Below are 26,399 nucleotides of genomic sequence, written 5' to 3' on the forward strand. Positions count from 1 at the left end.
TTCCATAAACAATCAGACACATAGGAGCGCTCACCAGCCTACATTCTTCCACTGCTGCCAACAACCCATGCATATTATTAGCTCTGGCCTCTGTCCTGGTGAAACTAAACAGTGTTTGTGCATGTACAGAGTCCTGTATGCCATGATTACATGAGGAAGAGACTCAGTAATGAACACAAAGCAATGAAGTGTATCTGCAAAATTGGACGCCCAGTTCAGAATGGGATTGGGAAGTGCATGTCTGTCAAGAAGCCCAGATCAAAGTAGTATGGAAGTAGTGGAATTAAAAGCTGAGGAGGGGAAGAAGTTTCTAAATCCTTTTTTGGATCTGCAGGAAAAAATAAAGGGGCATGGGGCGATGTTATTTGTTTTGGTGTTATTTTCTCAAAATCATTGCTATGTCATAGTTATGAACACTGTACAAAAGCCTAGATATTTGCAATGACTGCTTATCTAATTCTTCAGCCATAAAGCCTTTGTTGAAAGCCATCTGTAAGGAAACTTGAATAACAATCAGAGAGGAAGGTTACCTTAGTATTTCTGTATTTTGTGACCTTTTACATGGTGTTTTTCCTTAAAACTCAGGAGACACAAATTTCCTTGGAGTAAATCTCCATTTCCTATATTTTGTGAAGTACTCTGCATAGCTCTGATGCTAGACAAGTAATATCAAATATAGCTTACAGCAGTATGGAGAATATTAACATCTATGAAGTGAGACTTGTAACTGTTCTTGGTTTTAGGGCAGATTCTGTCCTGGTTTTTGCTGTGCACTGATTTTTAGGATAGCTCAGAACACTAAACCCTCAGCCCTTGAAAGTTCTCCCTATGTACAATGTGTCCCAGATATGAAAACTGAAAAAATTACAGATCCTCAGATTTCTTCTGGCATTTCCAGGAATGTTCAAAGTACACAGCTTTTGAAATAATGCCATAATCTGAATTGCTTCCTGGTGTGCTCCCAGTATGTCTAATTCTGTGAAGAGATGGGAGGGTCCCACTCTCTGTACATTCTGCCTGCAGTGCTGAAGAGGGAGGGAAGGAAATGGAAGAGATGGTCGCTGGTGTTATGAGTTCTGTGGGGGTGGATAGAGGGTGGGGCTTCAGTTCTTAATTAAAATTCATTAAAAATTAAGCTTTACCCAGAGAGAGATGTGAAGTGTCGAATCCTTCCTGAATCCTAAAATAGGGCAGCAAAAACTTGCACACAAAAGCAAAATCTCCATAAGAGTGAAGTTCAGTTTTCCCAAAATGTCATGAACATGGCTGCAGCTGTTGGAAGGCTGAATTTCAGCCAAAGTTTTATAAATGTACAAGCTCTCAGCTGTTTGCCTGGTTGTTCACTCTCCTCAGAAGTCTCACATCTGTTTGATAATGCTGTGATGAAAGGAGAGCCTGGGAAAATCACCAGAAGTGGTTACACTGCACTGCTGCACGTGGAAGGGCACTGCAGTCTCTGAACGTGTCAGGTGAGGTTTCTCAGACCCACAGCCTCGTGATGCCTCTGCACTTGTGCTGGCATGGAAAAATGCAGCATCAGTGATCTGTTCATTTTCTGAAACAATCATTAGCAGCACTAATTGGCCGTGTTACGGTAATTGTGGATACAATATGTGGATTTGGGGACATGTATTTGTTTCTTGGAGCATCCCCAATTTTAGCACTATGCAGATATTGATCGAAGCAGCCATGGTGTGTGGAACAGATCTGTGGGCTTGGCTGATACCAGCTGAGACTTTATCCAGCTACAGCAGATGTCTAAAAGTCCTGATTTGCTTCTACACTGGCTCTTGGTGATTCTATAAGTTTTTCATTTCTAATAGTCAATTCAGGTGTGGTACAGATCTCAGTAGTCAAAAGCCACTTCCTTCAGATGTGAACTCTGATATACCACAACATACCAAGATTGTCAGCAATATCCATATTTCATGGGTGCTCAGAGATAAGCCTGCAAGCCTTATGATTATGTGTGTGGCAGGGTGTGCTGCTGCCTTTGTTTGATGCTGAGCTCCAGCAGCCCATCTGCATCGACAAGATGAGCAGAACTGATGTGCTCTGTGTCTTGCTTTGCTATCGAGTTGCCGCCTCAAACCAACTCTGCACGCAGTGTGTGCGCAAGTGGGAAGCTGGGTAATAGAGACTCAAGATGTTTGTTCTGTCTTTGAAGTCCTTGTCATCTAGTGGGAAGAGAATTTGCTAGCAGAAAGTATCATCTTACATGTTTGACATTACTAAGGCAGTAGCATAAGAAAAATAGATAAATCTTCTGAATAACCATGAAGCATACTCAACCGGAGAAAACAGCAAGAAAATAGAGTAGCTGGCAAATGGAGAGATACAAGCTGCCAAAAGGGATGTGAAGCATTAATTCTACCATCTCAGGACTGATTTTTTTTTTTGTTATATTTATTTTTAGAGCCACCAGATGCCAACCTTATTGCTTATGCAAACTAGATAGTCTGAAAATTGTTCTAGCTTGTTCTAGCTCGCTCCAACCTCCAGTGCCCCACAGAGGCTGTTGCAGCAAAAATGAGATCAGCTTTAAGGAAACAAATTCTGACTTTCTCCTAGATGTGGGTGTATGTCTTTCTTATATGTGCCAGTGCCTATTCAAGGGGGCTGGCATGGGATCTGTTTAAATAACCTTTTAATTTATGGTAAGATGCAAAAGATGGCTAATTCAGCCTAACCCTAAAGCCAAAGATTTCCACTTTCTCTGTGTGGTAGAGAACTTCTGATGGTGTGCTTTCCCCTGTCCCCAAGTTTTCTGTGCTTTTGCTCGGGTTTTAATTAGGTCCATACCATCACACATTTTCTACTGCTTTTTTAGAGCAGTCAGTCTAAATTTAGTGTTGGCAAAAACAAACTGAAAGCTGAAGCAGTGTAAAAATAACTCTTTAAAAGAAAAAAAAATCCCAGATTTAAAATGAACTACCTTGTCATTTCAATCTGAATGAGTATTTCTATACCAGGCTTAAATATTAGCTTACATATTGGGGACTTTCCCCTTTTTAGTAAGTGATGTCAGTAACCTTGGTTTAATATTGGTCTAACTGGAGAAGAAGCAGTGGTATGTGTTTATAGCCTAGTTTAAAGCAGATTAAGTAAAAGTTTCAAGTGATTTGTGAAATGAATGGTTAAAATAAGTAAATAAATACTGGATTATTAATTACATACCTGCTACTTACAAGCTTAAAGAACCTTGCTGTTTAATAAGTGATACTTCTTCAGCCCTGGATTCATCCATTTTATATCTCAGTTATGTAAAATGTAGTCTTACATGGTTTTTTTTTGCAATTCTCTGTGTTTCCTGTTTGTGTGAGCAGATTTTTGTTGCCTTTTCTTGACATCCTGAGTTTCCAGCATTTTTGTTTGTTAGTTGTCTTTTTCACTTCCCTTTTCCTGCCTTGTATTTTTTGACCCTTTTACAACCTGCTAGCCTATGTCATTTATATTTGGAGAAATTATGCTTTAGCACCTGATTGATTGATTTATTCTTCCTTCATTTTTTTTACTCAGGATCTTATTCCACTTCCTTTCGTGGTATCCTTGGTCAGAACTTGCACCAATAAAACAATCTTTGCTCTGGGAAGATTTACTTGGGAAAGCAGTAGGGTAGATTGTAAAGGGAATGATCTTTGTGTTTTCTTAGGAATAGCTAAGAAGCAAATGTATGTTGATGTGAGCAGAGAGAGAGGTGTGTTGTGCCTCTCTCAGTTAAGTCCTGAATTTGAACCTGGACAAACTGGGTGAACTATTTGTGTCAAGCACCACTGTTTGAATCCACTTTACCTATTATTTAAAGCCTCACATATTTAAGTATATATGGACCTCTTGGTGTGACCTTGGCAATGTTACATAGGAATAATTTAAAAAGCTACATGACTGGAGAAACAAAGTCTGAAGTTAACCATTCTTTGGAAGAGGAGGGAGCAAAATACTGTGAAGAGTATTCCTGCCTGGAATTATTTTCACAAACCTGAAATGGGATGCTGATTACTGATAGGGTTCATCTCCTGTGAACATTTGACAATGATTGCTGAAGCATTTTGAAACCAGCTTATCTGATTTATCAGCTGATTTTTTTTCTTGGTCTTTTCCACCCTTCCAAGAGTAGCAGTTGTGTTTTCCAGAGGATATTACTAGGATTTTTGCTGCTGCCGCCAAAGATCTTCTGGCACGAAATCGCTGTCTGAGTCAGCTTTGTAACATGACAAATTCAGAGGCAGCTGCAGTAGTGATAAGTTTGCTGCCTGGTGGGCAGCTTCTGAGTAGACAATAATTCCCCTACTAGTTATAAAATGTCATTAAAAAAGGCCAAACCCAATAATGATTGTGAAATACTGTGCTTGTTATTCTGGTTAGCAGGTTGAAAGATGTGTAAGTGGTCTAAGTTAGAACAGTTATTCAGTTGTTGTATGTAGCAGATTTAAAATTTAGAAGCCATCAAAAGAGGATAATGTAGTTTTCCTGTTGTCTTTTCTCACCCAATTGTTAATTGCTCATATTGTGTTCTCATATTTCAGTGATCACATCTGTTGCTTGTATATATATTTTTCTCCGATGTGGTGGCACTAGAGCAGTGTATATGATGCATTTTCCAATGGAGAGATTTTACAGTGGAATTAGGCTGCCATTGGAGATGCTTAGTCTTGCATTTCCAGAACTGGACTTTTGTGGTGGTTGTTTTGTAGTTCTATTAGGGTTATTAATGCTGCAGTTTGAGAGTTAAACTACTGGTTTAATTGGCTTTTTCTTTCCTGTACTAGTATCTTCAGTCAACCAGAGCCTGCAGTCCTACTTCTTATGTCTAATTATGTTCCATTTCTGTGCCCCAGCCTACATTTAATTTGCACAGAAGTGGAAATGGAGTTGTCAGTGACATCTCACAATGACTCTCCTCCCCCTTACTTGAGCTATATCAGATGCCAACACTGCTGATTTGTTGAACCTCAAGCTGTTTTGTGTAGCGGTGCAAAGCTGACTGCTTTGAGACCATCAGCCGGTACAGTGAGAACAAAGTGCTTGTGATCTTGCCCAAATTTCTCATGGGTAAAGGTAGGAGATATTTCAGTTTGAATTTTATATTGGCTTAATCTCAGTAATGAAGCAAGGATGCAAGTTCAGTATGTGAAATTTCATGTTCTCTGTGAGCTAACACTGGTAGATAACCTAGGCTACCATGGATTTCATTTGATTCAGGAGTGTAGGAAAGCCAAGCAATACTTCTGTTTTCTATTTCAAGGCTAGTTTTGTTGCAAGATGAATGCTACAATTGTGCTTAGTCTGTATTATCTAAATCAATTAATTGCAGAGTGGAGAGGATTGAAGGGTGAAAATGCATCTTAAAGCTTCTCAGAGCAAGAAGAAAAGCTGCTACAGATGTTTCATTCTTCTCCTTTCCTAATGCCAAATAGGGGAAAATTGCAAATACCATAAATGTTGTTACAGTGCAAATTTGTTGATGCTATTTTAACATCCCCTTTATCCTTTTTGACATTCAAGTAGTGATGGCTTTGTTCTGTCATGCTGCTTTTGTGGTAACTTGAAGTGTGAAGGAAGACTGAGGTTTGTGTAGCATTGAATTTACACTGCTAGAAGCCCACTCTGCCAACTTCATGTTTTGTGAGTTTGTGCAGCATTGGGGTGGAAAACTGACCACTGAATTTATTTGTCCTACGATTACACTGCTTTCTCAGGTACATAAAATTAGAGGCTTGGTAGGTTTTTGTGCATTGCTTTGGTTTGGTTTTTTATAAACTCTAATTTAAAACAATATATGATAATTTTCCTCAAAAAAGTTTAAAGGTGGGAAGGCAGAGCATAAGATCTACAAAGTATGTTTAGTCATTAATGAATAGAAAATTAACCTGAGTGTTTTTGAGAACTTTAAAATTCTAGTTAGTCTTACTTCTCAGGGATGTATTTTTTCTTCATGATTTCCAGTGGAGTTAAGTAATTACTGGAATGTTTTTTAATAATAGCTTTCACAACTATTTTGTTGAAGGATGCATGGTACAGGCTGATTCAGTTATGTAAAACCAAAATACCACAACGCACACCAAAACAAGTAGATTCTACTGAAAAAAGCAGATTATGTTTACTGCACAGCACTCTGCTTGCCTGCAGTAATGCTTCAGTCACTCAAAAATTATTAAGGATGAATGCTGCAATGTCCAGAAATACCCGTAACCCCAAAAAGCTTTGGCAGCTGGAATTGCTGGTGAGATGCACTTCAGGGTACCACTGTGTCAGCCCACAGGTGGCTGGCAGTGAAAGAGAACTTCTGTGGCTGATGGTAACCAGAGCTCAGCAGCAGTCAGTGCTGTTTTCCTTGATGTGTGTGTGCAATGCTACAGGCTCTGTGTGTGCAGCAGGGAAGCAATTATTAGAAAAGCCATAGATGGTGGGGTGTGAGATTTTTTTTTTTTAAAAAGTCATTGAATAAATGTAGATGCTAAGTAGCTTGAGTGCTTTCTGTGCTTCTGGTGCTCAGGTCTCAGAAGAAGTTGGAAGAATTTTAAAGATTTAGATAACAGCGGCAATATTTTACTCATTTACTAGCTTGCTGTCACTGTTACAAGACTGAATTATATGTCCTCTCTGGATGGTTGTGGAAGGAAATAACTGCTGTAGAGATTATTAAATGTGGAAGGCAAATAGTTTAGACTTCCTTTTGGTGCCTAGCTTTGTTGTTAATTAAGTTTCTGATGCTTCATAATCTTCTTGGTAGCATTATATAAAAGAGCTGTGTGCATGTTTCCCCTTGCCTGCCAGTGAGCCATGGTCTAAACCATCTCCACCATAGTAAGAAAATATATTTTAACTTTTTATTTAACATTGAAATTAATGAGTGAAATGCAGATTTTAACAAATAATTGCATCTCCCTGAAAGTCAGTAATCAAGCACTTAGTTGATCACATGTGAGACCCTGTGATGCTTGGCTCAGGGTGAGTATGGTGACAGGCTATAAAATTAGAACTGTGGAGCACATTGGATGTAGGAGCATTTATGTGCTTCCAAGTGCAACTTTGGTGTGACTTGTGGAGACTGAGGTGAAAAACAGGAGCCCTACCAGAATATTACTTGTAGTGGTGCTGTTCCCAAGAGACATTTCAGAGTGCATTATACTCAGTCTTCATCAAAGTGTCTTTCCTTATAGCCCTAAACTCTCTCTTCTCTTCCCTTTGCTGCTTGCTTTACCATTAACAAAACTATGTATACTGGCTTATTGCACTAAGGCTGTGAATTCTTTAATAATAAGCAGCTAGCCAAGAGGTTTCAATTTTTAAACTTCTGTACCAACACAATAGTCTCAGTTGCAGGGAATTTAGCAGAAAAATCTGTTTCACTTAATAGGCAATGACTTAGATTTGTATCATGGATGTTGAACTCATAATCTTGTGTTAAATTGAAGATCAGAGGGGGATGCAACTAAATGGATTTGAATATGAGCCAAAGAGCCAAAGGTGCATGAAATAGAAAAAATCATGTTTATATTATTCTGTGAAATATTGCAGAATATTTGTACAGATGTTGGGATATTAGATGTTCCTTTGACATCTCTGGTCAAACTGAACCCAACTTGAGTTTTGTTGACTGCAGTCTGATTTCTGAGGCTGTGGTAGCCCACCAAGAGCCTCATTATCCAGCTCTTCCTTAGCACAGTTGACTGACTCTTGGCTGTGCTGAAGCAGAGTGTGTTTAAATAAAAAAGCTATATGTGATTTACCTAATTACTGTCACTGGGAAATGCTGGCCCATCAAGCTGATAATTTTTTGTATGCTGGTAGTAAAGACAAGGGGATTTGCAGTGTGTGAACTTCTGACAGTGCTACATCAAAAACAGATGGAAAATTGTTCTCCTTACCTGAGAAAAAGAGAAATCCTCTGAGGTAATCCACACACAAGGACAGAGCAGAGCAGATTGAGAGAACTGTTGCAAAGACACTTTACCTTGTCATGCCCATCCCCTTTCTGTTCTGGAAGACTGAATTAAAAGAAATAAAGTGAGGAAAAGAGATTTAAAAAATAATGCATAATTTAGAACATAAGGGTTTCTTTGTGAAAGGAAATGTGGAGAGTAATGTTAATGCTTCATAGCCTGACTTTGCATGTCCACACAACAAGGATGTCAGAATTATAAATGAAGTAATGAATAAATTTTAGATTGCATACCTTGGAACTATGCAGAAGCTTAGAGTTAAAATAGCTTTTCTTACTTCCCTTGTTTCTAGTCAATGTATTGTTTGACCTATTTCAATTCCTTGGAGAAAAAGCATCACTGTCAGTCAAACAACCTACTCATATCTTCCTGATAATTAGCATTTTTACATTAAAATGTTAAGTATTTCTCCACAACAACTAGAATAATTCTTTTATTCCATTAGGTATCTCTCTCTAAGCCTACAGTAGCTTGGCAGTGACTCTAAGAAGTGATTTATTAAATCTTGAAAACACAGTGCTGGGCAGTTCCTGTCCAACTTTAAGGGAATGGTAAATGGTCCAGAAAAACAATAAACCTTAGAACATTGATCAGGCCAGTGCCCCTGCCCTCTGGAGCCATTGGCCTCCTTTTTTTCCCCTTTGCACATGAAAATGTATAGAATCACAGAAGACTCTGTTTCCAGAAGAAGTTTCCTATAGCTTAATGTGGAAAGATGTGCAAATACAGATTGTTCTAGATCAGTAGCTGAAGAAGTATTGGTGCCCAGCAAGGAAGGACATTTGCCAGCTGCCATTAGCCTCTGTCAACTCTAGCATTTCTTTCTTTAACAAGAGCTGGGCAAGCTGATGTCCCTGCATGTTCTAACAGAAATATTTGCCTTCCAGATCTAAGGTTTCTGTCATTCCCTTACTCTCCTCTGGTGCTTGCATCTAAATTCTCACCCCCACACAAGGTTTCACAGGCAGAGGGAGAAAGAAGACAGTTGTGATATAAGAAATAAAAAGATTTGGAGGACTGTTAATTGGGTCTTTTACTACATGTAACAATAATCGTAACACCACTTTTATACTCATGTTGTAGCAGTACTGAATTATTTAGGTCATTTAGGTTTTTTTATTTTCTTTATTTGATTCACTAGATTTCATGTGAGGTGGTTTTCGGTGATTTTGAAATTTTTTTATTTCAGAGTGCTGCTGATTGCAGATATTACAGATCTGCTTTCTTTTAGCATCTTTAACCTAAATATAATTTTCTGGTTTGGGGTGCCCCTCCTACGTTTTGCTTGTACCTCTCGAAGTCTATTTTTTATTTTTAAAATTAATTTGCTGTTTTGCTTTTATGCTCTAAATTTAACAGTATTTCAGTTTCTTCATCTATTGGAGATTATTTCCTAGAGCTATTTTCACATCCTCAAGACAGTGCCCGTTTTGGTGCAGTGGTGCCATCCAGTCTCAAGGGCTTTTGGTGTCTACAGAGAAGTCAATATGCTGGGATGGGTGGGACTGCAGGGGTCAAAGAACAGAGAATCCCTGGTGTGGGCGATGGATCTGCTTCTGGCACAATCTTTAATATGCTGCTTTTTCACTGATTTCCTCTATTAGCTTATTTTAGATCAATTAATAAGTCCTACTGAAGGATAACTGAATGCATTTGATTGATAAAAGCACTCTGCACCTAGAGAGCCCATCAGAGCTGTCATAACTCAGTGTCAGAGTAATTCTTCACTTTGAACACTAAACCCTTTTAGAGTCTCAGTCACTCCAGTTTCTTTTGGCTCCTAGGCATGGAACTTCTGGCCCTTTGAGTCTCACAGGGCTCTCTCCTGAGTCACTTCCCATTTGTTCAGCTTTCCCTGGTTTCAGTGTGAGCAGCACAGGAGAATGCAGGCTCTGATGTGCAAATTGCCCATACAGAGATGAATTTCAGTGGTGTTTAGGGTTCAGTTTTTAAGTTCTGACAGATGTGATCTGATATTACATTTCAAAGTGATACTGGCATTATTTCCTTTTCTGTGCTTGAGTTTGTTGTGACAAAGCATTAGGTGGGCATATTTTTGTACATTCTAGAACTAATGCTTGATGAGTTTGATTTTTTTAAGTCATGGAAGTCAAGGGTTTATTTTATATTTCAGAGCTTTTTGCATCACGTAAATAACACATTATATTTGCTAATAATGCGCTAGTCACTTGAAAATGCTTCCATATGTTTTTCAATATATGTATTAGTACTTGTGTAAAGTGATTTCAAACTGCAAAAACATTTAGAAAATATCAACAACAAGGTCACAAAGAATTCATTTAGGAGTTGCTGATAAGGGAGCATGTGTGATTTTTGGAGAGATGACTTTAATACCTTCTTCTGGAAGCGTTTTGTGTTGTCTCTGCAGTTGTGCAGGTGATGCTGTGCTTGGGTGAGATGGCAGAAAAGCCATCTGTGAGGATCTGTGAGGTTCAGTTAATATCCCATAGGCTTTCTTATGTAATCCTCACAATGAGATGCAAAGGGAAGACACAGGGGCTGCCTCTGATACCAATTCCAGCACCCCCCAGTCTGCCTGGGAAGCCAACACCTGTAAATGTTTTTAATGCACTGCCTGAGTTTTCAGTTTGTTACTAAATTATACAGATTTGTTCATTTGAATCTGAAGGATAATAGAAAAAATCCGAGTCCCATATCTGTAGCACAACTTTGTTTTATATCATGATGCAGTCAAAGCTTTGAAAGTGTTATTGGATTAAATAAAATTTTCCATGGCACAAAAATGGCTAAGGGGTAGCTTCTTGAATAATTGACATCCAGAACTCTCTTGCTTGTTTATACAAAATTGCCTCTGTAAATGAAAAAAATACTTTTACTCTTTTTAATTAAGCTTTTGGTTTTAATAATATATAAATATATGCAAAAGAGTTCAAGCAAGTTCAGAACAACAAGTCTGCTATTATTTAAAAAACTTTTTCTTTTTTATTTTTTCTTTTTCTTCTCATAATTTCTTACTAGAATCTTTTAATTTAATTATTCTGTGGCGAAGGCCAACTAGTGTTCAGGTAGCACTGATAAAGCAAAATCTCTGCATTAAAAATGGCAATACCTAGAATGTTTTCTTTGCAAATATCAACAACTTGAGAAAAAGCTACCATCAGCTAAGGCTAATTCAAAATAAACATTAAGTATTTACGGTTTCCCTTCCTTCTGCCTTAATGAATATCTTCCTAGGACTTGGTATTTTCTTCCCCATCCCCAATCTTGGTTTCCAGGGGCAGGAAAGGGACTCTCTCCCATCTGAGAAGGAAGGAGGTTTTTTTCTTATGCGGGGAATCATGGTGGCCAGAGGGTCTGACTTCCTTGTTTGTTATTGTCCTGGGCTTGGTGAACATGTCACCGGTAGATCGCCCTCTCATTGTACATTTTGTTATCAGTATTGTTGCTGTTACTGTTCCCTTTCTTTTCTCCTTGCTGTTTCCAGTAAATTGCTCTTATCTCCACCTGTGATCTTTGCCTTTTGTGTTTCTAACTGGAGAGGGAATAGGGGAAGCACTAAACTGAGAAATAACCTTTCTAAACCATGATACTTCTAAAAGCACAGGAGTAAAAATTTTAGGTTCTATATTTTTTAAGGTTTAGTGAGTGAATAAACAAAATTGCATCTAAACTATTCTGTGTGTAAGTTTCATTTTTTGTGCAAGACCCTTTCTAGTTAGGGATGCCACAGATAATTCTGAGATATCAGGAGAGAAGCACAAGATGACCCTATAGGAACTTCAGAGAGCCCTGCTTATACTGAATCATTGTAAATATTTTGCCACTGACTTCACCAAACACAAAATTTAACTCCCTATATGCTATTAAGTGGCTTTTTATGCTGCCTTCTTCATAGAATGCAGTAGTCATAAAGAAATATATTGTTAAAAATTGTATTATTGTATTGAGGTTTCTTAAGAAGGTATTTTTTTGATAACTAGAGTTGTATTTTCAGAGGCAATTCAGTTGCCTATATCTGGCTTATTTTTGCAGTGCATTTAGAAATGGGATCAGGGATTTAAAATAAGCATCTTGCTTTTTTGGTGCCTCAGTAGGTAATGGTTCTCTGGGAAATGATCAGTTATAAATGGATAAAAAGATAAAGGAAAAGCCAGTTTGCATGTTGATACTGAATCTGTAAAGCTGGTAATACCCACTGGTAGTCAAAATATGCAGCATTTTAAGAACTCCTTTAGTGTGTGAGCTCTGATGTTAAAATGAACCGTGTCTTAATATTGCTTGGTGGAAATGCACCCAGCATTTGCCTTACCTGTGTTAATGACTCTGTAGCTGCAGAGTTTGGGTGTCTCTCTGCTAGTTCACAAAAGTTTTGATGGGCCTTTCTATCTCTTGTTCTCCTGGGCAATTTTTCTCCCTACCGCAGCTAATGTTGTCTGCCTGGAAAAAATGTTCACAGTGACAGGGCCAGGGAGTGTGGGCATCATTTACAGATAGCATAGGAAACTTGCTTTGTTTGAGATGTAACCAGTAAAATCTGTTTCTGAAGCTGGAGTGCTGCAGGACAGATGTGATGGATGGGAATGGCTGCTGCTGCAATCTGTGCAGCAGTACCTGCTCTGAATGCTGCTGTTTCCCAGGATATTTTAAATCTTGCATTCTTTCCTTTCCTGCATTTTTCCTGGCAGTTAGATATATCAGTATCAGGGCACAGTATTGGAAACACTGAACATGGTAGGCTTGAAGGAGCAAATAGCATTTCTGGTGACCATATCATGCCTTGAAGGTCACTCAAAAATCAGCTGTAATGAGCCACCCTGTGCTGGTATAAATATGATGATATACATTAATGAGACAGAAATACAACTTCACTAACACTTTTTTACACCTAAAGAAAATAAAATAATATCTGTAAACTTCCTACTGATTTTTTCAACAGTCCCAAAAACTGAATGTTTTTAGAAACCAACTCTATGTTTATAAAAGATCTTGAAATGTGAATGAAATTCTGGTTCATTTGATTACACAGTGGTAACTGAGCGTTGGCAATGATGTATCAATTTTTGGAGTATGGAATCATGTGTAAGCCTTTGCTGATAGAGTAAGGCAAGAAAAATAAGAACAAGAGTGCTTAGAATCCTTCCAACTTAGTTGGAATGATTCCAGAAGAAATCAATATCCCCTGCTGCTTTTGCATGAAGCACCTGGACACATGGCAATTAAAAAAATGAAAAAATACCTTAAGGAATATGCACTGAATTCAATGACAATCTGAATGCTTAACAGAAATTCCCCTTTGTTACTTATAAACATTTGGGACTGTTACCACATCCAAATACTAAAAATAAATGAAGGAGCTGTATTATTCAATTTTTTGAATGCCTTATTAGTTCTTTTTAAAAAATCATTAAAAAGTCAACCATCACAATACAATGGTGTTTGTTTATCAGGCTCCTGAAGCTATGAAGGATAATTCTACCATGGAAAAGTCAATTCAGTAGTTGGTTAGGAGTAAAATAAAACACGAGACAATAGGATTTATTAGAAAAAGAATCAGGAAAACTCTGTAGTCTCTACAATGTTTTCTGTTGTTTTGTGCTTTTTGCAGTTATGTTTAGAACCAGTTTTTAGGTTTTGTTTCTGTCAATATTTAATGAAGCTATAGGAGAGTTCGTGAATGCAACATAAAACAACAGCAGGATTGTAACTTGTATGAAACTCAAGTGTGTGATATGTGAGTTCTCTCCAGCAGACAGTATCCAGCAGATCCAGGGATATCTGGGATGTCAGTTAGTGACTTTTATCAGTTAGTGGGTACTTTTCAACATTAGGAGTGCAATCCCAGGCTGCCATAAGGAGCTGCCAGCATCATTGTTACCTACAACTGTTGTACTTAATTGGAAAGGTGAGGAACGAAACACAAAAGAAAAGCTAGAGATTGTGTCCAGGTGGAGAAAATTAAGTATTGCAATTTATACTCATTTATAAACAAAACACAAGGGTTGATTAATATTAAACAGAGGAATAATTAAAATAAAGCAGAACAAAACTTCTGAAGAATCTATTTCATCTAAAACTTTAAAATGCTGACCTTGGCAAGGTGTTCTTGATTTAATGATGGTAGAAGAGGAGTCTCCTGCACTTCAAAAGCCGAGCTCTGAGAATTCCCTGCGTCACTGCCTCAGCCACGCTGGGTCCCCCTTGTTCTGCTCCCGTCCTTTGGGAGCACTCAGATTCCTTTGGGCTGGGTATTGCAGCTGCCTTCACAAAGGTGTTTGCACAGTGTGCTTCTTCAGAGCAGGCTCACAAATGCAAGTGTTCTGTTCCCTGCAGCTGCATCAAGCTGAATTTCTGCTCATCTCACAGGTTTACTTACCTTTGTAATTATCAGGAGTGCTTTCAAATTATGTTACCTGCAGTTTTCCATATTTAAAGGGGGTAGAAATAGAACTGGTTACTCAGGTTTATAGTTATTTTTTGCCTAATCAAGTTTTAAATGGTCATTATAGTGCTCCTGGGTAAAACTGACCTTAAAAAGTAACTGGGCTGTCTCTTTCCTATGTGAGGATTTTTTTTTTTTTTTACATTAAAGCTTATCAATCTTGAAATGCCAACAGAGAGATGTTAGTCACTTTTTGCATCTATAAACATCTGGTATTGTCTCCAAAATTCCACTTGATACATTTCAGCTCAGGTTTGCTTGAAAACATTAAAAACATAGTTTCTATTTAATCTGCATCTTTTTTGTAAGTGCTGCTATGGGGGACAGTGGCACAGCCTTTTGTTCTGAATCTTTAAAAACGTTTGAGGAAAGACTGTTAGTTTATTCCCAGGATATTTTTTCTCTCCACTGAAAACACTAAACTACAACATTATCTCTGGAGAAGAAAAATCAAGTGTTGCATACAAAGAATAGGGCGTGGATTTTCTTATCATTTTCAAATGTGTTTTATTTATCTTCTGTCATTTAGTCTGCATATAAGGAAAACTTGTAGAGGTGTTTTATTAAAGATATACAGAGAACAAAGAGCAGTTTTGACAGCTTTGGGAATATCTGAATTTTCTTGCCGAACTGTAGTTACAGGTATATTGTTACAGGTTCAGTATTTTGGTTTTCAACTTTGTTGTTAGTTTGGTGTGTATTCAGTTATGAGCAAAACCAAGCAGAAGTGTTTGTATAATTTTTGAGTTTGCAGGATTCTGTGTCTGTTGAGCACTGCTTCATTTATTTGACAGCAGTCAATGTAATATTTTGTGACAGGCTGTATGATACACAATGAAATGTTCTCTTACCATTTCAGTGTATATCAGGTCCTGCAAAGTGATTAGGAATTTAAACTTTTTGAATTAAGATTGAATATTAAGACTAAATCATGGCTCTGTGGAAATAATAATCTACTTTGAAAATCACACTTCGTTAGACAAAGCCTTGTCATAGTGAAGAAAATTAAAATATGTGTCAATCAGGCATCTTCCTCTGAAAATTTCACTTTATTGTTGATTAATCCAACTGGATTGGAAAGGTTAAAGAGTTTTATTAGAAGCTAGGAATGATAGTTCACCCTGACATACTGTCAGTCTATTCCAATTCTAATTAACTGAATATTCCAAAGGTGCAGCCACCAGTTCTACCTGTAATCAAGCCTTTAACTGTGATTTGGGGGTGGGCTTACGTACACCTACAGATGACCTGTGTGAAATGACACAGTCACTGCCACATTGCTTGTGTTTGAGTTTTAGGCTGTTTTTTTGGGACTGGTGATTCAAAGTAGTGTTGACCTTGGGTGTTTGTTGGTTTTTTTTTTTTCCTATTTCATTGTAGTGGGTTTTTGGTTTTTTGTTTGTGGTTTGTTTTTTTTTTTTTAAATCTACATTGTATTAGCTATTTTTACTTGATTTTCTGAAAAAAATTATTATTTCAAACCATTTTGATGTAGTAGTATGAAAACATTGTTCTGGTTAAAGGACACAAAGTAGGTGTCTTTATATTTGAGCAGGCACACCTTGGAAATTGGTTGTGGTTGAGATTGTACTCCAACTTTGCTGCAGTCTGGTTTGTTTTTCTGCTGGTATTTCTTATGATTCTGTTAAGAAACCCGACTGCAAATAATGCTGCAGTCCAAGGGAGGTTGGCATGCCCTGTGCTTTCCATTTATTTTAGTCTGTGTTTGCTATTACTGAGCCCAGTATGATCAAATTCATTTCTCATGTACTGTAGGAATGTCCAGTGCTTGTCCTTACAGCATTTCTTTCCTTTGCCTCTTTTCTCCTCAGACACCACAACGTATTCCACGGAGCGCTCTGAGCACTTTAAGCCATGCAAAGACAAGGACCTTGCATATTGTCTCAACGAAGGGGAATGCTTTGTGATCGAAACCTTAACGGGATCCCACAAACACTGCCGGTAAGTCACCTGCCAAAAAGTGCCAGAAAGGTCTCCTGCCTGAGGCAGGAAGCATTAGGGAAAAAAAATAAGCTTTCAGATGTAGAACGTTTGAAGGCAATGGAATTTTTTTCCTCTGATTCGACTGCATCCCTCACAGCTGGTGAGTTTTTTACTAGTTTGTGGTAATCTTAAATAGAAATGTGTAGATACAAGAAGCAACATTTTGATCTTTCCGTAGATAAGAAAAAATTTCAGTATTCTATTTTCTAATCATGTTGGGTTTTTTGTTGGTTTTTTAACATACGAAAGTCCAGCATTCCCCTACGTACCAGAAGCATTCCTTTATTTTGGGTACTCTAGCTAGAGTATTTGACAATAGCTATATGTACTGTTAATTGAGAGAAAGGAAGGGCTAGTAGTTCTTAAAATTAGGATTTCTTAAGTTTAATTACTGAAAGATAAAATGGACTGTGATCTGAACCTGCTCTATAGCTGTTGTACACTTTTATACTCCTGAACTTCTGTTGTTATGTAAGGCTGTCCTGAATGTATTGAAAATAAAGCCAGATCACTTATTATTAGTAGTATTAATTAGCCATAGAGGCCAGTAAAAAGGAGTGATATGCAGAAGGAATACTGCAGTATCTTCCTAAAGACGAGGATATTAACACACATATTTACCAGACCCCCAATTATTTAAGCAGTCTTTTAAACAGAAGAACACATTTTCATTTTTGACTACTTCTGATCTCATTTACTCCTAAGATACTGTGTATGGCACACAAAAGGTGGATCTGAGACACTCAAATGCCCAAGTTCCAATCTGAACGCCTAAATGTATGGAGAACTCTAGCATAAATAATAAAAAGTGTCCAGGACAGAAGATTTCCTGAAGGATTTGGGACTTGAGCTGCCAAGTCCCAATAAAATAAGAAAAACAAAAGTTGCAAAGTCACATGTTCCTGGCTAAAAAATGGAAATTTATGAATTTAAATACTGATTAAATTCTGCTTATCATCAGAAGAATATTTCCAAGATTTTCACTTTTTTATACCATTCTGTTTCGGTGATCATTCATTTCCCTTCTTATTTTTTTTTATGGCATGCTTAAATTAAATGTTATGATTAATTTATTGTGGAAAATTGATGTTGTTTTCTACTTCCTTCATAATACTACACAGGCTTTTTTTTTTTTCCTCAAAGCAGACAAAGTTTTTTGGTCTTTCTTAGACATGTCATGAGCTGTTAAGGGAATTACATCACTCATTTAAGTGTTTCTCATAGTCAGAATATTCAAACGGAAGAAAAAATCTTATAAAATAGCAGAGAAAAATGGATGTATATTAGAATTTTTAAATTGGCTGATAAATTTAGTAGCTAACCCCTTTAAACAGACTGGTTTTGTATATTGTGGGATTGTGGGTTACATTTTAAAAAATTGGCAGGAGATATCCCTTGAGAGCTGTGGGGGTTTTTTTTTGGTTTGTTTGGTTTGACTTTCAGGATCTTTCTTATCATCTTTTCCAAATTCTCATTTATTTCCAGTGATTCTGATAGTGCAGCCTGGCTAATGGCTAGAAGTTTTCCAAAATGTTGACTTTTCATTCTTTCCAGCAGAGTAAAATTTTTCCACCCCCTTCCTTGTGTTATCCTTCCTTGTGTTATCCTATAGGGAAGCAGTAGTATCTCTGGGAGTCCCTTGGCTCCTGTCTGTCTAAGGGTTTTGTTGCCTGTACAAGTTCCAGGCACTGGCACATTCTCTGGGAATTAAACATCTTTTTTATGTCGATACTTGGAATGGTGCAACACCAAAAGACCCATATAAAGCAATGGTTTTCATATAGCAAAAGAACATACATTTTAAAATTTAAAGGGTGAGTAGTTGTAGTCCTTTCGTGGGCACTGCAAGCAGAAACTTGTTCAGAATCACTTTTATACTGATAGGTTTATCATTAATGGAGAGAAACATTTAAATTTGACCCTTAATGCTGTATCTCTACCTGGGTAGACTGTGCATTAATGAGGGGGATGCAGGTGTTTTTCTGTCTATAGCCTATAAAAGTGCTCAGAAATAACAGCCAGAATGTACACATATAGAAAAATACAGTACTAATATACTGTAATTGTCCTCTAACTAGTAAAAAGCAATTTTTTTTACAAGGGTTATGGAATTCCCACTGCAATCAAAAAGAATAATTTGAATACAGAATTATGAAGAGTTAAAATGATACTTTGTTCTTGGAATCAGGCTGCATTGTATATTTTCACTGTGAGAGTGATTTTGCATCTGTTCTGGGAGCAGAGCACCAATTTACTGAAATGGGAGTTTGCCATGTGGAACAGCTGCAGACAGAGGACCTTGGATGAGCAAAAAACTCTTATCCCACTTGGTCAGGTTTGAAGGGTATTAGTAGATGATACTCTTAGGGAGTTGTGCAGTTGTTCTTCTTGTGTGTGTGTGTTTTTAAGGATAAACATGCAAATTATAAAGGGACAGAGATTGGGTAGCAGTTAATAAATGTTTGAGCTACACCTTGGGCCTCCTCTGTATCCTCATGGCCCATCCTGGCAGTGCCAGCAGGCTCACCTGGCAGCCCAAGCCCCTTTCAGAGTTCACACACTCCCTGGTGCTGTTGTTGGAAGGTTGGCACGTGCCCATTTTGTGCCTCCAGCTGCCAGGGGTCCTGCTGGCACTGGGGTGTTGGAGGGCTCTGGCTCATTCCTGTGTTCTGGGGTTCCTGCTCTGCACCCATCACTGTGGGGAGTGGGACCAAGGTGCACCCTTGGCCAAGGGCAGGGGGGAGGCTGTGTGGCAGGAGGCCACTGGGAGCACAGAAGATGAGGTCAGAAGGAGCCCTGAACATGGATCTTCCATTCCTGTTCACCTACAGAGGAGTGTCCTGAAGTCACAGGAATTTAATTTTTTCTTAAAATTTAATTATTTTTATTCTAAATTTAATTCAAATTCTGTAATTCATTTTTTTATTCAAATTTCTGCATTTTACTCACTATCTCCTGGTGAAAAATTGCCTGGGATGTAAACTGGCAAGAGTTCTCCTGCGTGGTTAGGTAACAAACAAGATCCACTGGATGTTTTGTGCTATTTTAAAGCTGTGACTTCAGTGTTTATTTTTGTGAATGGTTTAACATGAGCTTGTTTTAAGGTCATTGGTAGGGAAACTTCATATTTAGCTTCTCCATATGCTTATATTTTTTCAGTGTTGCCACCTTGAGAATTAAAGCTGAATGGTGAGAGAGCCTTAATTTGTAATTTACACCAAAAAAATCAAGTACACAGTCAACTCTGACACATCAGCGTTTAATGGGGTATTATGTAATCCTGGCTTTAAAAAGACCTGTTCAAGTTTTCTTTGTAGAATTTTGTTTAAAATACCCCATCTCAAGTCATTCTGGGGATTTTTTTTTGAGTTTGGCTTGTGGCGTTGAAGTTTTTGGGCTCTTTTTGTGATTGATTCTTTCTACATTATTTTTTTTCCTTTTTAGTCTCTGCATTTTCTTTAGATAACCCATTTAGGACAGGAAAACACTGAGTAAGTGGCTAAAACTTTTGAGGGGAGAAGAGGGTTGTACTTTTAAATTTCTCCTCTGGAAGAAGCCATTAAGACAATTGTGTATGCACAGGAAGTCTGGGCACTGGTGATGAACTCTGATGCACTCTTTATAGATTGGAGTATGTTGGATGAGATATACCTTTCATCCTGTCTTCCTGTCCTTCATCTCTCCTTCAAGCAATAGAAAGCCTGGGTAAGTTTTCTCACAGTGGAGAATGAAAGAATAGACTCACAAATGCACAGTAAACAAAACATAATTTCCACTTGACCAAATTACAGCAGGTCATACATCAGCATCTGAAGTCTGCTACTGTGGTTACAATCCCAGAGTTTTCAGATTTCATTGGACAGTCTGGTTTTGATGCATACATGCTGTTCTGGTGAAATCTGAGCTTGGTGATCTTGCTCATATTTATGCATAAATTTTCCATTTTTACATTTAGTTGATAAAAAAAAAAATACCAGTTTTCTCAGCTTCATTTAAAATCTGTCATGAGAGCAGAAGGATTGAATCCCCATTTAATGAAAATACAGTTTGGATAAATGTTTATATACTGTCAGGTTTTATTGTGAGACTTCTGCATAATAGTAACTGTAATCCAGGCATAGCCCTGGCTGTCAGTAAAAGCAGGAGAAAGGGATCAAACAGATGGGACTTCAGAACAGTTCTGAGCTTGGCATATGATATGTGCACTTAACCATAAGTTAAAAATGTAAAAAACTAAGAATATAATTTCCCTGATTTAGTTACATGGCTTGTTTTCTAGGTTTTGGCAATCTGACCTAGGTGTTTTAAAATACCAGCTACTCCATTTTGTGCATTCCCCCATCTTGTATTATGCTGACACTTCTCAAGAATGCAAGCCCAGGAAATAATTCACTATTCAATAGCATTGAATACATTAAAGAATTTCACTCATGTCATAATATTCCAAGTATAGTTTCATCAAAATAATCCACTGTATAAAGATGGCAATGTAACATACAGCTACAAGCTTTTAAAAGAGGAAGAAGACTGTGCTTGGAATTTAGGATATTTTCCATGTCAAGGGTAATCAACAGATCTCCTGTTATGAAAATTGGCGTATGGGAGGAAGAAGTCTGTCTTGGAATTTAGGATGTTTTCCATGTCAAGGGTAATCAACAGATCTCCTATTACGAAAATTGGCTTATGAGCATAGCTGTAGCACATATCTAGATTATATTTGTGCAGTTGCATGCACCATTTTCTGGGATGCCTCTGCCTTTACTTTCATGTTTACTTTGGAAAGCCTGAAGCAGAGTTAAAATATAAAGTTAGGTATCTATAAGCGGTTGTTGAAGAACTCCTTAGTAACTTTAATATAGATACCCCAGAGTGTTATTAGTCCATCACCTGTTTATTCAGGAGTGCTCTCACAGGCTGTGGTTGATTTCAGCACTGTGATTGCTTCTTTAGCTGAAATGGAATGGCCAGTATGCCTAAAGTGTTGTGCCTGGTTCATCCTTTTCAAAACTCAGCCTGTTTTGAAGAAGTCAGGAGGCTGGAATTCCTGAGAAGTCTTACAGGGAGTGCACTTTACCAGGGCAGCATCAGCTTGCCTCTGTTTATTTACTCCAGGTAGCACTTGTTATAAATTAAAACCTTTACTGCCTTAAGTAATACTAATATCAACTACAGTGTGACTACTTCTGTCTTTTTTTTATCGGAAACGTCATGTTTTTCTTGTATAATTTTAGAACTTTCTTCTTCACAAAACAAGCAAATAAAAATCCCCAAACAAAGACCAAACCATAAAACACTCCCCAAACCCAAAGCATTTCTGTGTGTTCTCTTTCAAGTTCCTGCCCCTTGAAGTAACAGGAAGAGGTTGTGTGGCTTTGTTGTCACATGCCTGGTTTCTTGTTTTAAACGTTTTTAGATATGAACTGTGAAGAAAAATGGTTCATAAACCTCAAGGTGAAATGGTGTAAAGTCCAAGATATCTGTAGGACTCTTACTTGTTACCTAGCTAGTCTAATTATTTTCATATTATCCAGTCTTACATAATTTTTATAATTTGGTCTGGTTTTTTTTGCAATCAACATATAAGCCTTGAGGTTTTTTTTTAATTGGATGCAGTTATTTAGAATAAAAACTAAATTAACTGGTCCAAATACCGAATTTCACCTATAAAATCAGTACTTTTTCAGTTATCCCTATTCTTTTTCTAACAGTGCCCTGAAATCAAGCCCCTTCAAGTCTGATATTATGGTATAAGAACTCAATAAATAACAAACAGGTTTTTAAATGTAAATTGAGTCTTTTAAAACCTCCCCAGATGCAATAGTGCAAGAACACATTATATGATATTCACATGAAACACAAGAACATCTGATTCACACTTTCATAATTTAACATTCAGAAGATGGAGGCTCTTGAGAAATCTTCTTGTCAAAGTACTTTAATTATTGATTAATTTTGACAGTATCAACACTCCATATTACAGTGCTTTTTATTTACGGATTTTCCCCTAGATTATTGCATGCAGCTTCTCCTGTAACTTCTGTGGTAGAAAATACTTTCAGCTTGCAGAATATGTACACCAATTTAAAAGTCTTGTGAAATCCAGTTACTTTCAAATATTGGCAAAATGAAGGGTTTTAACACAGCAGTGTAATGGTTTTCATATCAAATGTCATGACAGATATTTTCCTTGATGTGTGTGCAGAAGTTCCCCCTTGACACACTGAATGTTTTGGGCACTGCAGTAAACCAGTGTTTATTACAGTTGCTGCTGCTCACATCATTCCTTCGAGCAGCTCTGCACACAGAGGTCACTGACAAAACATCTATTATCCATTTATCCCTCTAAAACACCTTCTGAAAATAGTTTGGTGGTAGTTTTATTGTTTGGGGGAGGATAAATTAATTTAGCAGTAAAACAAAATACAGAATGAGAGAAAGCTTTTTACTTAATGATAGTTTTAAGTTTCTAGGGCTTTTATTCATAGTATTTCAGGTTTTATTTGCTTTCTGCTGAGCACCTTAGGCTATATATTCTAATGCTTTCCCTTTGGAAAAAAAATTGATTACTAACCAGTGGGATTTCCTGGCTCCATTTCCATCTTTTGAAGTCATGAAATTTATGCACCTGCTTAAGGTTATGGTGAAGATGCATTTTTCCAGTGGGAACAGTAAGGTAAAAGTCATAATACTGTACAGATAAACTGCATGCCCAGATAATTAAATTACACTCCAATTTAACAATTCACCTGTGTTTCAGTCAGTTTAAGGAAATATCTATGAAAGCAACATAAAAATCTTAGTTCCATTTTGTCTTGTTTGAAATGCTTATTCAAATTAATATTTTTGGAAGGGTTTGAGGAAATAAAGGAGAAATTGTGTAGATGTGCATCCAGAGTTAATGTTGGCACTTAAGAAAATGAGTGTGTTTTAAACCTCTCAGCATGCAGTACTGAAAAAACAGTGAATTCATTTCTCTTTTCCAGAATGCTAAAGACTAATGTTAATGTTTTCAGTTAATGTAAAGTATGGGAAAACATAGTTACAGGCTTAGCACATCCCCCTGCTTACCTTTTATATTTTTTAAAGCCACACATCTGTAGTTCAGAGATAATAAAATGAAATTAAGCAGGGTTAATGCTTTCATTTATGTACAGAATTACTTCCCAGACATAAGAGATCTGTATCCTTTTTTAGAACAACCAGTACTGTGAGTGTAACAAAAATATTTCTGGAAGCTTTAAGTAAACTGTCAATTCTTCCTGGAATTCTGGAAGAGAAAGAGGCCAAATTCGGCTCCCTTGGAATTTGGCAAGATCCCCTCAGCTGGTTGAATCAAGAGTTGGGCTGTAACCTGGAATTTCAGTAGGGAGAGGAGATAAATGTAGCTGCCAGCTCAGCAGCTGAGTTGGTTTTTTCTTGAGGCTGCTAATAATACTTGGATTTCTTCATGTGGCACTTAAGTGGTAGATCAGGAACCAGTGCTGTGCTAACATTGATTTCCATGTCTCAATATCAAGAATACTTAAATCTGGTGGAACCTTTCAGTTTTGTCACCACCTTTTCTTGTTCCTACACGTGTTTGTGGAGCTGTATCTTGCCATCACAGTTTAGCAGGGTATCCTGGTTGTGCAGCACATCTCTGCTTGTAGAGATGAGTTAAATCCATTCTATACAAAATACAAACTTCTAGTAAGCACATTGATCTCTTAATAGGATAAATTGTCTCAAAACTGCCTCCTGTTTCCTAATCCTAAAGCAAAATAAAGCCATGACACATACAGAAAGCTATTACTCAGTACATGCTGTCTGAAATGAAATACATGATGAAGGGGTATATCCTGAAAATTGGAAAACCAAAATTTAAGTTCTTCCACTCTAAAGGAATGTTCTGTCAAATTATATGAATTGGGGTTTTTCTTCCCCTCCTTATTTTCCAAGACCCCAGTGGGAAAAAGTTTGTGTAGCTTTTATAGTACACACAAAGAATTTGTAGAAAAAGAAGCCATACCTTAAAATGTATGGGTGCAAATATTGATGGCATATATTGCATCTGTCTTGAAGCTAACATATGCAAATATTCTGCCATCAAACTCTGCTTTTAAATTAACTTGGAAATGAGCTAGGTTTGTTGTTGTTCTTACCTCCCTTAGGCAAGAAGGAATTTGTGAAGTGCATAATGCAGACATCTGAAATCTCTCATTTAAATTCTCATCCCTGCCAGTGTCTTAAGTACACTGAAAGCAATAGCATTTCCAATCTAATCCTATCTGCAGACTTTCTCCCAGAAGATCTGGGAAAAAAATCTCACTAGAAGAAGAAATAAGCTCTGGACAATTGAGTCCTTTAAATAGAAATATATGCCAACTATATCAAAATGCTAAATACCAGAACTTTAATCCACCAGCACTCTAGATCCATCTAAATGAGAGCAAACAAAACCAACCACCTGTTTCTTCTGTCCTTCACTGCTAAGAAAGCCCTGCCTGCTCTCTCAAATAGGAAGAGGGGAAGTGAGGCAAAAATGTGTGGATCCTGTAGTGTTGTGTGAAGTGGGGCAGCTGAGATCAGACAGGCAGGTAAACTGTTTTCTGTGAGTTTTATTGAATAGATGAATATTCTGGTCCTGATCCTGTACCCATAAATGTAGTGTTAGAATTTTAAATGTATTTCTTGAAGTTATTCCAGTGCAGAGGGGTGAACTCTTTGGGCATCCTGCCAACAGTATATAATAAGCAGCAGATTTAGATAAAGTCTGTTCAGAGATAATGCCAGGAGCTTGCAATGAAACACCTTTTGGGCTGTGTTTGTGCCTCATCAGCTGCTTTGTTGGGTAGAAAACTGCAGTTTTCACAAGAATTGTGCTGTTGAAGAAGCCACTGTGAGAAGCTTAGGGTAATTTCTGCACCCTCACTTCGATCAGCACGAAAATCTGAGGTTCAACTCCAAGCACTTAAGATAGTTCTAATATCCCAATGATGCCTTGTTAATTAATCAAATACAAAGGATATTTGACAGGGGAATGCAAAGTGAGATTATCCCTGCTTCTGGAAGGGAATCATTTGCTATAAAGTTATGTAAGTTTATAAACTTTGCATCAGATGCTGAATATTTCTTAGAAAACAGCAGTTCTTGGTCTTTTAGTGAATGTATACAATGTCTGCAGCAAGCATTTGGTCTGAACCTTTGCTATTTTATGATGCTTTATACTGATTTCATGAGGCAAATTTATTTTATTTTTTTAAAGCACTTTGCAAAAGAACATCTGGAAACAAATACGGTTTTGTTTGATAGTTTTTATTAGAAGTTGAGGACAATTACCTCTTTACATGGGAACTTTAAAAGTTGAAGACAATTACTTCTTTACATTGGAACTTTAAAATTGTCCTGGAACCAAGGATTTCAAATGTAGAAAAACAAATTTCCGTCAAAACCCATGAATTTCCTGAAATTCTGGATGGAAATAGCAGCAACAACTAAAATTTGATGTGGGGTTTGTTTTTTGGTTTTGTTTTTTTTTTCTCTCTTTTGGAAAGAACTAGAAAGTTCTTGTAGCAGTGCTTTTAAAATGCTCACTCTTGTTTAAAATGCTCACCTTGAGCACTCTTTATTTGAATAATAATGATTTACAGCAGTGGGAATGTTTGGTACACTGCACTAAAGTTTTTTATATCTATCTCATTTTTGCAAGTAGTGCACAGAAGACTATTTCCTAATAGAAGAAAATGGACAAGATAGTGGCAATATATGCAACATGTTAGCAAAAAATAGACTATGAATTTTAAATGAAGCACAAAGTTAATTCATGATGCATGATGGATAACTATAATATTTGCCAGGTTGAAATTTCTGGTAAATGTTATTTGCTGAATCAAGATGGTTGTACTCTTGTCCAGAGTGACTTGCTTTCTTTGTATAGTTTGCTATACATCATGCTGCTCATGATGTAAACATAAATCAGAAAATAAGATGCTTCATATTGACAGAACTGGAATTACTTTTTTATTTAAAAAAATACTGTTAAAGAATTA

At 37.2% G+C, this 26,399-nt stretch overlaps 1 protein-coding gene across 1 annotated transcript in view; it reads left to right on the top strand.

The window, feature by feature from the left end:
- The window catches only part of NRG3 (neuregulin 3), a 349,526-nt gene that overhangs the window by 125,127 nt on the left and 198,000 nt on the right, over nucleotides 1–26,399 (top strand). Inside the window, exon 5 of the mRNA XM_039719599.1 lies at nucleotides 16,200–16,329. Coding sequence (XP_039575533.1) covers nucleotides 16,200–16,329 — 130 coding nt within the window. The remainder of the gene's footprint in view (nucleotides 1–16,199; nucleotides 16,330–26,399) is intronic.

Source organism: Passer montanus, unplaced genomic scaffold (assembly GCF_014805655.1).
Source record: "Passer montanus isolate IOZ18808 unplaced genomic scaffold, ASM1480565v1 scaffold42, whole genome shotgun sequence".
Classification (NCBI taxonomy): domain Eukaryota; kingdom Metazoa; phylum Chordata; class Aves; order Passeriformes; family Passeridae; genus Passer; species Passer montanus.